The sequence below is a fragment of the Danio rerio genome, chromosome 10 (assembly GCF_049306965.1).
Source record: "Danio rerio strain Tuebingen ecotype United States chromosome 10, GRCz12tu, whole genome shotgun sequence".
Lineage (NCBI taxonomy): Eukaryota > Metazoa > Chordata > Actinopteri > Cypriniformes > Danionidae > Danio > Danio rerio.
In genome coordinates this window covers 14,883,067-14,896,083 of record NC_133185.1, presented here as the reverse complement: position 1 = coordinate 14,896,083, position 13,017 = coordinate 14,883,067, and the positions used below count along the sequence as shown (strand labels likewise).

The 13,017-nt window shown below is 35.3% G+C and overlaps 1 protein-coding gene across 2 annotated transcripts in view; it reads right to left on the bottom strand.

Moving 5' to 3' along the window:
• Positions 1–13,017, bottom strand: part of epha5 (EPH receptor A5) — a 214,681-nt gene that overhangs the window by 35,607 nt on the left and 166,057 nt on the right. For both annotated transcript variants that reach the window (XM_001338028.9, XM_021479281.2), the window contains exons 11-13: positions 3,583–3,768; positions 3,132–3,193; positions 2,326–2,535 (exon numbers count right to left, since the gene is read on the bottom strand). In XM_001338028.9, the coding sequence (XP_001338064.4) occupies positions 2,326–2,535; positions 3,132–3,193; positions 3,583–3,768 (458 nt within the window). The remainder of the gene's footprint in view (positions 1–2,325; positions 2,536–3,131; positions 3,194–3,582; positions 3,769–13,017) is intronic.

The following is a 13,017-nucleotide window of genomic DNA, read 5'->3' as shown; positions in this document are numbered from 1 at the left end:
AATTAACTTTTTTTCTAGCTCAGACAACATTGTATTGGTTATGGTAAATAAGAGAACTCTGAGAAATCAAGTTAAGCAGAGGAAAGAGACAGAGAAACAAAACTGAGGAACATAAGATGTTTGCTAAACTGAACCAGCATTTTCAGGGCAAAAATCTTGACAACATTAGCTATTTTTCCATCCACCTATTTTTTTGCATATGCGCATAAAAAAAATGCTTGTTGGAAATGCTATGATGAGCACAAAATTTGAGTAGGATAAACTTTTTATATGAAAAGAAAAGATGAGCTTAAACTGCGATGGAAACACTTTTACTGCACAAACTCCAGCATGCACAATAAAAAAGGTCATGTGATTTTGTTAAAAGAGATCATGTGATGATAAAAATGTGTGTGAATGAACAAACCATCAGGCTAAGCACATTATAAAACATCTGAAATGTTTTGGTCATTTTAAAAGGCCTCACCATTTAAGTATTAGTGTTGTTATATTCTTAATGGCCTCCAGAATCATCGCCACTGATACCTTCAAACGCCACTGCGCGTTCACTGCATGTCAGGATTGCTTTCTGACGCCTGTTTCACACCGCAAGCGTCAGCGGCGCGTGAGCAGAGCCTGCGCAGCGCGTATGTCGAGCAGTAGCAGCACGCAGGCGTTTGCCTTTCACACCAGCTGCGTCTGCAGCGCGCAGCTCTTCGGCAGCTGCTGCAGAGATCAACCTATCTCTGTCTATTCTATCTAGTTACCCATGTCTCTCTTTATAGGCTACAAATACACTTTTTAACCTTTAATTTGCACCAAGGCCCCTCCTATGCTGTTTCTTTAACCTGCAAATGTTTATTTTACAAATTTTATAGATCAAATAGTACTGTATGCTTATATGAGAAGTGTCTACAGTCAGAAGACAATCGCCTGTGATATCATGTCATTTGTTTTTTGATTATCAGGTTGCTGTAGACCTAGTTATAATAATATTTATACAATATAGTTATAATGATATTTATACATGATCAAACTAGTGTTACTTTCTCCGCTTCAGTGATGTCCAGCAGCAGAATAACAGCTCGTTAATTCTTGCTCGTGCAGAAGATGAGACAGACAAAAGTAACCAATGCATGCCATTCTTTTACTTATTTTCTTGTTGTCAGATTCACAGTGCAAACAGCTCCCGGTAGAAATAACTCGAGTGAACATAAAACAAAGCCCATTAAAACTTTCTTCCTCTGCTCAGCTGCACAGAACACAGCAAGCTCACATAATCCAGCATGCGTGTCGAACTACACTGCCCACAATACACTTCGCTATGGACTACAAATCCTGTAAATATTCTATTTCCCTTCTCCTACAACACTAGTGTGCAACTTAAGCAAAACTGATACTAAAATTGTTTTACATTTGGTTTTGTAGTTCGGGCCTAAATAAATGTTTGTTGCCGTTTTTAATCGTTTTAAGTTAATTTGAATGACTATATATAAACTATTTCACATTATTAATGCATTTATTGGGTAAAATTGCTACGTTTTACTGTCATTCAATGTGTTTTAGTCATTATCAATGCACTGTCACTTTAATTGAGCGTGGGCAGCGCGGCAAAAATAGACCCAGCGCCGAAACTATTGCTGCACTGCTGCTTCGGCGACCCTCACGCCTCGCTCTGACGCGCTGCTGCTGCGTGCTTTATTAAAGCTCTAATCTGTTAACATGGACATGGAAAAAACATGCGCTGCTCACGTGCCGCTGACGCTTGCGGTGTGAAACAGGCGTGAGGCGCAAGTTATTTATCAGATGAAGAAAAGACTGATGCAGCTTTTACTACTGCAGCAAATTCAGTTTTTACTGTTGATATTTGGCACCAGTTAATCAGGAATTGACAATGTAGTTCGCTTTTACTCATTGGATGGAAACGCAGCTTTATTCAGGGATGCTCTTCCAGCCGCAGCCCATCACTGGGAAACATCCATTGACACTCATTCACACACATACACTACAGACAATTTAGTTTACCCAATTCACCTGTACTACATGTCTTTGGACCAGTGGGGGAAACCGGAGCACCTGGAGGAAACCCAGGTGAACGCGGGGAAAACATGCAAACTCCACACATAAATGCCAACTGACCCAGCCGAGGCTCGAACATAGAGGCCAAACACAGGTGTTTGGTGGCTATTTCCATGTACTACTAAAATCTTAGTATTCAACTTTGCTAGCATATATCCAGATTTTATGGCACATTTAATCACTTAAAACATCAGATATCTATGATATGTCATCTTTAACACAAAGCATGCAGTGAGGTGCATTGTGTCTGTGTTGTGAAGCACGTACGCGAGTGGTGTAAGCTGCCTCTGGGTCATCCTCCAGCACTCTGGACAGGCCGAAGTCAGACACCTTACACACCAGGTTGCTGTTGACCAGGATGTTGCGGGCAGCGAGGTCACGGTGCACATATCCCATCTCGGAGAGGTAGCGCATGCCTGATGCTATGCCACGCAGCATGCCAACCAACTGGATCACAGTGAACTGACCGTCATTCTTCTGTTGGGGGAGATATGATGAATAATACACATAAGAATGAGTGTGATACATTAAAATTTACGCTTGAAAGATTACACATTTCTTTAAATAAATATATGATTTTTTTTTACAAAAAATTGTAATTGATTTTTTTTTTTGAGGGAGCAGGTTTAACTGCATAAGTGCAGGGGACAGTATCATGTCTCAAAAGTAATGCATAAAAAAACAGGATTTTTGTACTAAACTTGTATTGGCAGTTTCTGTTTCTACTAAGTTAAGCTTAAGCTGCAGTGGTTTTTAATGATTGCCACAGCGATGGCGAGTTCATATTAAAGAAATCTGCTTTAAAGATTACCGAAAATCCTTCTGATTTTGTCTCCTCTTTAAATTTACAACACACAACAGGCAGTTGCAATACTAATTTAATTGTATTAAATTTGATAAAATTACTTACTTTACTTAATTAGTAGTGTAACAAAGAAATATCTAACCAAAGTGAAACTACAAATAATTCTTAATTGCTAATTTAAATCTATTTTTTGTGGCTTTCATATGACAGAACATAGTAATATTTTTTGAAGTGATAATTTGTTTTGAATGTATTGACTTGAATTTACCTTCAGAAAGGTGTCCAGAGATCCATTCTCCATATATTCTGTTATTATCATCACCGGTTTACCTATGGGATATAAATTATAATCATGTTGCTATGTGACAGGTAAACAACAAACAAAACATTAAAGCAGCTTCAGCTCAAAGCTAATAGATAAATAAATACATAAATAAATAAATAAATAAATAAATAAATAAAAACATTAATAAATAGTTTGGCTTGACTTTATTATTATTATTATTATTATTATTATTATTATTATTATTATTATTATTATTATTATTATTATAACTATTTATTGGCAATTAGCAACAATACCAAATTATCAACACTAATTTATCAATATAAATTATTAGTATTGTGAAAACAAGTCATCTCTGTAAATGCTTCCAACTTCACAACACCAAACCAAAACAAATATGAAATAACAGAATGCCATTAAAACAGCAACTCACTTTTGGTGATGACCCCCTTCAGATGGATGATGTTGGGATGCTCAAACTGTCCCATAATGCTGGCTTCACCCAAGAAGTCCCTCCTCTGCTTCTCCGTGTATCCGGCTTTCAGAGTTTTAATGGCCACTGGGATCTCTCTCTTCCCTGGCAGCCGCAGAAGACCACTGCACACCTCCCCGAATTCACCTGCAACCGCGAGGCAGAGCGGCAGTGAAGCGCAGCAGGACACAGCCAGACAATGAAACGGCTCATTGTGTTCGGGCAGATTTCCCTTGCGAAGCGATAAAGTGCAGAGCTGCTGAGGTTTGAACTAGCTTCTGAATGAACGAATAAAGTCTGACTGTGCGAGCTGGTATTTAAAGGGTAACACTTCCTGAGCAAGAGTTTAAATGAGAAGTTTAGTCCTTTAAGAGCTACATATGAGAAAGCTTTTACATTTGACAATCTCTTGTTGGGCTCAAATTGAAAATAGCTTGTCAAACAATGCAAATCATATTACATTCTTCAACTTCATATAGCTTTGAAAATGTAAAAGTAAAATAAACTTGAAAATTCTAAAATTGAAAGTTTTACATTTATAAACGTTAGTTTAAAAAAGATACCAATAGTCAGAAATGCATATGCTTTCATTTATAGTTATTGACAATAAGGTATGATTGAAAATCAAGGTTAATTTACCAATAATAATAATCTTTATCTCTTCTATTGTTAAGATATTAGAATTAGATTAGAAAAATAAAAAGAAGTTTAACTCAACCAAAAGAAACAAAGAAACAAACAAACAAAGAAATAAATGAATGAATGAATGAATGATTGAATGAATAAACAAAAAAAAAAATAAATAAATAAATAAATAAATAAATACATAATAAATCCTACCATCTGAGAAAATTAGAGTTCTCAAGTGTTCTCTTATTTATTTATTTTTTTCATTGTGTATTTATTTATTTTCCTTCTAGATGAAGGTAGTCTATTAAAGCCCGACTCGCAAACAGCCTTTGCAGTTTTCTTACCACTGTATTTTTTCTGCACTGCTTATTGAAAGTAAGAGTGCAGCTCATTTTTACATATATTTCAAGACGTTTTTTTAGCACAAATTACCATCGCTCTCAAGCATGGACTTCATATGCATGATCATTAATTATAAGGTCAGTGTGTGCATAATTAAAATCCATCAAATCAAAAGTATTATCCAAGTCAATAATCTGATTCTATTTATTTACCCAAGTTCATTGGGGAAATAATATAAATCATTTAAATATTATTATTATAATTACTATAACTTCTGTATATAATTATTAACAAGTGTTGCAGATTAACAAGAAAAAATGCAAGTGAAACAAAATGCTTTATATTCAGATGTGCATAATTATTAAGCTGCTTTACCTTTAAAGACCAAATTTATTTTTTTTAGATTCAACCATATGACAAGACACAAACTTTTAAATGCCCATAAGAAGGATGCAATATTAAATATGTAAACTGAAATATTAGGGCATAGCAAGTTGTCAAGAAATTTTAACTGTGGCAGCAGGCATAAATAATCACCTCATGAATATGTACATATTCGTTATTGCTAATAAGAATGATTTGTAATTGGTAAACTGTATTTGGGGAAAATAGGATTGCAATATGCATTTGCATCTTAATTATGCACATCCTGTACATTAGAAAAAACATATAAATAAAAATAGACATGTGACACAGATATTAAAGTAGCAATAACCAATACTTTAGAAAAAAAAGCTTTTTTGGACCCAGTCCCAAAACACTCATGCAGCCAATCAATTGTAAGAAGCGTGTCTAGTATGCTTCCTTGGTGACATATTAACATTGTTTTGCAAAACTTGCATAGTGCACCTTTAAAATGTTTCTGTTTAGTAATCAAGTCTTTATTATCTGATTTAGACAACTATAATTTGCATGAAAATAATACATTTACTTGCTGTTTCACTGCCTCTAAGATAGTGGCCAAGTTGCTCATAACAACATTTTAAAAAGCAAACATTAAGCTCATAACATAACAACATTTCAAAAAGTAAACGTTAAGCTAACAACACAACAACAACAAGCTCATAACACAATAGCTGCGTCCCAAATGGCACACTATACACTATGCACTCATGCACTATGTACTTATGCACTTACACACTCAACAGGATAGTATATGTATGTAGTGCTGTCCCAAATGGCACACTAATGTTTTTTTTACTAAGCGGAAATTCAAACCGTTTCCCTGATGACGTTTGACTGTTGCCAAATCAGTGAAATAAACGACTGAATTATCAAGTAATACCTGCCGTGAGTATTGCCGCATTTACCATCCGGAGGCGCTATAATCACTCTCGTAGGAGAATTTTGCTTTCACTATCCAAAATAAATAAAGTTATTCAACATGTGCGTCCGATCGCTCCGCCCCTTCCGCTACGTAAGCAAACCTGCGGTCGTTGAGTGCGTGAAGTGTCCATCATTACACACTTCATTTTAGCGGCTGAATGAGTGCATCATCCGGGTAATTAAAGTGCACTTATTATTTTGAGAGTTTTCAATGTGAACACACTACTTACACTATTTATACTACAAAATGGCGTAAAATAGTGCATAAGTATGCGATTTGGGACGCAGCTCTTGACATTTTAGAAAGCAGATTCAAAACAAAATGAAAATGCTCCTGACCACTGGGTGGCAGTGGGACACTGATTACTTATTCTTCTTCTGGTTAAATGACGAGTTAAAGACCGAAATAGTTATTTGTGCTGAACTGTTCCATTCCGTGCCAAACCGGGCCAGACAGCACAGATACAGTTTCATTTTCCACTGTCCTGCTGCAACAAAGCTCTGTTAACCGTTACACAAAATGCATCAGTAGTTGCCTTGGTAACAAACATGTAAACAGCTCCCTTTGTTCAATTAAACTTAAATAATATCCAAAACTAATCTTATCATGTTCATGTGTAAAAACGAATACAACTGTGTGACTAAGTACTGTGTGACTAAGCACTATTCATAAATACAACCATTGCTGTGTTACAGTATTAATGTTTTAAGACAGTGGCTACATTGGAAACAGCGTACTTCTCTACTATTAGGTATGAAAAAAGCAGTAGGCAAGCGATTGAGTATGTTTGAATCCACAATGTTCAAAAAAAGAGTAGGCGAGAACAGGCCCGGATTAAGAACTCAGGGGCCCCTGGGCACATTGTATTGTAGGGCCCCCTACCTGGCCGCACCCCAATAGTTGAATTTAAAAAATAAGAATAATATAATAATTTTTAAATAAAATTAATCTATAATTTGTTGCCCACATATTTAAATAAATGATATATAGTACATATGTATTTATAGTCTGCAAAGATTTTAATTATTTTTCAAAGCATTAAATAGAAATACTAATAAAACTACATATATATATATATATATATATATATATATATATATATATATATATATATATATATATTTTTTTTTTTTTTTTTTTTTTTTTTAAGGGTATTTTAGTGTATTGCTTTTAAAAACTTATAAAGCATATTATTGCCATGGCATATAACGCACAATGCTTCTCCAATCCAGTTCTATGAATCTGAGTTCTATGAATCTGAGTCTTTCATAATACAAACACTGATTTACTCTCTCTCTCTCCTCTCCCTGTATTTTCTCTACTCTTCTCGTGATGAAAACTTGATTATAAACCTAAAAGTATCCGAAATCACAGACACTATACCTCTTCTCTCCCCTCTCTCTCCTCTTCTTGGCCTTTCTCTCTCTCTCCCTCTCTCTCTCCCTTTCTGTCTGTCCAGTGGCGCCCCCAGAAAATTTTCTTAGGGGTGGCCAGAAGAGGCCGCACCAAATCTTGGGGTGGCACACAAAAAAAAAAAAATGAATTCAGTGTAATGTTATATTTTTGTTTCTGGTAAACGAAATAATGTAGTTTTATTCATTTAATTAATTCTACTTGAAATATTGCAATTTATTCTTTGAAATAATTCAGCAAGTACATGTGCAAACCAAATAAAAATCTATGTTTAGTTTAAAAACACTTTTCATATACTGTATAAATGATTTCTTTTTTTACGTGCCTTTATTGTACATCATACGAGATATGCCATGTCTAAAATTAATGAAGATTAATGAGTTTATTATTCCCAGTGATGGGTTGCAGCTGGAAGGGCATCCGCTGTGTAAAAATGTGCTAGATAAGTTGGCGGTTCATTCTGCTGTGGTGACCCTGGATTAATAAAGGGACTGAGCCGACAAGAAAATGAATGAAAGAATAATGAGTTTATTAATTACCCAAACAAATGAACAAACTGAACAAAAGGCATTACTATACACACTCACTATACCTAATAATATTATTTATCCATATTGCTTTTTGAACCATTTTATTAATGCAGCTTCTTCTATTGATATACTGTAGCTTAAGGTAAATATTAAATATCCATTGCTGTCTATTGAAGGTGTGTGCGTGCTGTCAAGGACGATCGGGGAGGGTAGTGGTGGTTCTAGTTTAAATGACACCCTGGGCGAACCACCCTATACACCCCCACCTCTCTTGAATTGTTAGATTTGTTATTCAATAAATATAACAATTTATTTATATTTATTCTAAATAAATACAATTAATATTAATATACAATTATTATTCTAAATAAATAACAGAAATCAGTCCTAAATATTACTGGAAAACAACAACTGGAGTGATATGCCAACATCACTTCAGAAACCTTTTGCATGAAAATTAATTATGACAATTCTAAAGAATACAAAAATGTATTATAGAATTATCTGTGGTCTTAGACCAGATCATGGCTGAGAAATCATGTTATGAAGTCTTACCTCCCTGACTCATTATCCCTCCTTTCTGCTTTAAAGGCATGCTTAGTGAAAGTAACATCATCATCATCATCATCATTATATTATATAAACTTTAAACGACTTTCAAAACTCGCTGCGTGCCGACACTTCTGCACAAAAGGCTGTTACTCCGGTTTCACGGCGCATGAGCGGTGCCTATTATGTCGGCGTGCATGCAAACAACCAACCGGCATTCACACAGGAGTGCGTGAGGCGCGCGGGAATGGTTTTCCGCGCGCATGCGTCAGTTTGCTTTCACCAGCATTGAACCAGAGGGGGAGAGCTACGTCAGTAACACCAACAATAATTTAGTGACTGCATTTTATTTATTTATTTATGTATTTATTTATTTATCTAAATATTGGGAATTTATAAGTTCATTTAAATCAATAATGTCAACCGCAAAATTATATTGGGGTGGCCAAAGGGGTGGCCACAGGGGTGGCCAGAGTTTACCGAGGGGTGGCCGTGGCCACCCCTGGCCACCCCTTGGAGGCGCCCCTGTGTCTGTCTCTCACACGATGAATCCAGTCCGCGCTGCGCTGCCGTTAGCCTCCTCCGCCTGGTTAATGCTAGCTTCTCATCTTTTAAAGTTAACGTCTTCTTCTGTACCCTCATTCTCCTGATCACGGGTCTGTTTAAAGAAGGTGTGTATGGAAAATGCCTCAATAAAGATGCCTCCTCTCCTCTTTCTCTCGCGTTTGCTAAATCCACTTGTCCACTCATTTTTGATCTATGACAGATAAAGTCCGCTCAGTTTAGTGCGGGTTATTACAAAACTGACGTTTCCGCGCTTGACCAATTACAGCATTCTGTTTAGTTAAAGAAAGAAAGGCAATTTAAATATAATAATAATATTAATATGTGATCGCGATTGTTTTGCTCAGAGGAAATACAGTTGTCTGAGCAATAGAGTTTTTGAAGAGAGGGAGGCGCGGCAGGCGCGTATAATAAGGCTAAACATTATTAAATACCCACGAGACACTTGTGACTTTATATCACATTTGCATTATTTTTAAAAAATGTTTCTTTCCTGTTAAAAATAAATATATTTCCAATCTGATATGTAATGGGGAGAAAAAAAAGTAGCACGAGTTCAACTGATGGTGGATTCGAACCGATGTTATGTGTAATCGCGTCAAAAGTTGGTGCGTGTGCCTTACAAGGTGCGCCACTGCGGCTGTATTATAACAGTGCTCTTTACTCATCTTGTCTCTATCAATCAGGCATCGATGGGCGTAAACCCTGAATAGCTTAGTCCAACTGGATGCGCTATTTGCAATTAGCCTAAAAAGACACTCCGAAATTGTCTTTTTTTCTCCCCCCTCGCAGGGGCCCCTAGTGCGCACGGGCCCCTGGGCCTGTGCCCATAAGGCCCATTGGTTAATCCGGCCCTGGGCGAGAATTACCTCAATCCTTGCGAGATTCGGCCGTACGTATACTCATTTTACCTAGATATGTGCATACTTACCTACAACATAATAGGAGAAAACAGTACGTAAAGAAAGAAATACGTTTGAACTTTCAGTTCTCAAAAAAGAATTGGCGAGAAATCCCCGGATGCCCTACTGCTTCTGCCCAGACTCCGGAGTATTCTCAGATGGTTACTTATCAATCTCAGGAGGCCACGGGACAGCATTCGGCACAGAGAAGAAGCAGGAAAAGAGGATACGTCATAATATTGAGGAAAAACGTGACGCAGACACTTTGAAACGTCAGTTATTGGAAAGCAAAGAGACGCTCCCCTAAGTTAAATAGCAATAGTAATAGTAAACTGTAGATTTAATGATTATTAAATGTCTAGCATAAATATATGAGAAGTGTTGCAGATCAGCGAATGACAACATCAAACAGACACCCGAATGAGTGATGTGTTTGTTCTGATGTAGAATTCACTGTACATATATATATATATATATATATATATATATATATATATATATATATATATATATATATATATATATATTAGTGCTGTCAAAATTAACGCGTTAACGCATGCAATTAATTTGAAATAATTAACGAGTTAAAAAAAAATTACGCAATTACCAAAGTTTTTTTTTTTTCTTTTTTTTCCTGTTGTGGCCAGGGGCAGACGCCGGGCAGTTTCCTGCTGTTTCGACGTACTTTTTGGGCCGGGCTGATCATCTTCTTATGATCTGATCGGCCCATAAAACACTTTGATTGTCATGTTTTTCTGCCTCAGTCATTGACGGTGCTGCGAGCTGTCCCGCTCTCAAAGTAAGATGTTTCTTTTCCGGACAGAGCGGTCGTGTGAAATAATCTGCAGCTCATTGGTTCTTTTCTTTATTGACATTTGGCTGACCCAATCACAAACTTCCATGTTGGGCTCTGTGTAATGTAGGTGTGTATTTGCCAAAATAGCAGAGAGTCCTGCCTGTCTCTTACGCGCCGCGGGAGAGCAGGCTTTTGCATCTGCACTCTGCAGCGGTGCACAGATCAATATATCCCTGTCTATTCTATCTAGATACCTATCTGTCCATATAAATATACTTTTTTTTTACTTTTAATCTGCACCGCGGCAACTTTCTCCTGTGCTGTTTCCTTAACCTGCAAGTCTTTATTTTACAAATGATAAAGAATGTCTGCTTCTCAAGCTCTATGAGTGTCAGTCATGTATTTTAAGATGCACTCGGTCAGAAGACAAGCGCATGAGATATCATGACATTGTGTTTTTGATCGTCAGCATGATGTAGGCTTATAGTTCAATTAAATTTATGTTTATTTATATAGCACTTTTTACAATGTAGATTGTGTCAAAGCAGCTCAACATAGTGACAATAATATTTATACAATATGGTTATAATGATATGTATGATCAAACTAGTGTGCAACTTAAGCCACTTTTTTTACATTTAGTTTTGTAGTTCGGGCAGAAACAAATATTTGTTGCATTTTTTAATGGTTTAAGTTCATTTGATTGACAATGTAAAAGCTGTTAGCTATGTTTGATGTTTCATTGTTTCGTTAAACATTTTTTAAGGGTCTCTGATACATTATTTTTATCTTTATTTTATTAATCAACATTAACTGTGTGCGTCAGCAGGCAGTTTTTGTTATGTTCATTATTTATTAGGCTCCCTCAAAACACACAGGCACCCACATTTCCAGTGTGGATTATAATTTTATTTTAATAATAAATAAATAAAAAATGTAGTTTTTTTTTTTTTTTAATTTGTCAACTCTCGTTATTTCCTATATATGGCTTTTGTGCTTTTATAGAATGGGAGTTGGTAAACCTATTCAAGGGCATGCACAGATTTTCAATACTTCATTATTATTATTATTATTATTTTCATATCTACAGTACTTGTATTTTACCTTTTTTTTTGCAGTCTACTTAGAATCCAATATAGAAATCAATGTTTTCTTTATTGGCATTGATTGTTTTGAAATTCAAATGGCATAACCATGCCTGTGTTTTTATTTCTGTAAGAAATATGGCTGTCAAGCCAGGATCTTGATGGTTTATTGTGGGTATGTTGTTTACATGAAGAAATCTGTGTTACAAGTTAAACAAAAATTCTAATAATGAATTATATTTTGAATTTAAATAGTATTTGTCTTGCGTTTACATTAATTTTACACTCGAATAGCCAAAATGACAAGTTTCAGTCTTTTAAATGCGATTAATCGCGAATAAATTTTTTTAAAGTGCGATTAATTAGTTAGTTATTTTTTTATCGATTGACATTACAATATATATATATATATATATATACAGTTGAAGTCAGAATTATTAGCCCCTGCTTGAATTTTTTTTTTCTTATTTAAATATTTCTCAGGTGATGTTTAAAAGAGGAAGGAATTTTTCACAGCATGTCTGATAATATTTTTCTACTGAAGAAAGTCTTGTTTGATTTATTTTGGCAAGAATAAAAGCAGTTTTTCATTTTTAAAAGCCATTTTAGGTAACACTTTATAATAACTACACACTATAAATCATTTATTAAGCATTAAAATAAATAAAATGCGTTGAAAACTATTAGGTAGATTTGTCACGTTGCTGATGCGAGGTGCTTCTGTCCCTGTTCTCTTATTTATATTATTATCTTAGGATTGTTATAATTATTAATAATTAAAGAACTTATAATTTAAACAGGATCTGAAAAAAATGGTTGTATCGTTTACAAGTAACAAAAATGACATAAATGTAATGGGCTTCTTGTATGAGCTTATATGCACACAAATGCACAATAAAAAGGTTAAATATATCTGCGTTGAATAATCAAACAAGTCAGGAAAACAAACGAGATTTAAGCAGGTTACTTGTGGATGAAAAATGTTATACAAACAAAAAAGACAAAAACAAATTCATGTGAACGTAAAAAAAAACATTATTTTAAATTAAGATTCATTAAACCTGCAATTTCTTTAAAGTTGTTGCGCTTTTATTGTCAGTCACATGATAACGTAAACATGGCGGATGAGGTACGATCCTATTCATACTTAACGAGATTTGGCTGTTGAGTGCCTACTCTTTTAGTCCTCGTTAAGTAAGTACTTTTTGAATTTGAGAACCTACTCATTGAGTATGCGGTTTCGAACCACCTTACCACC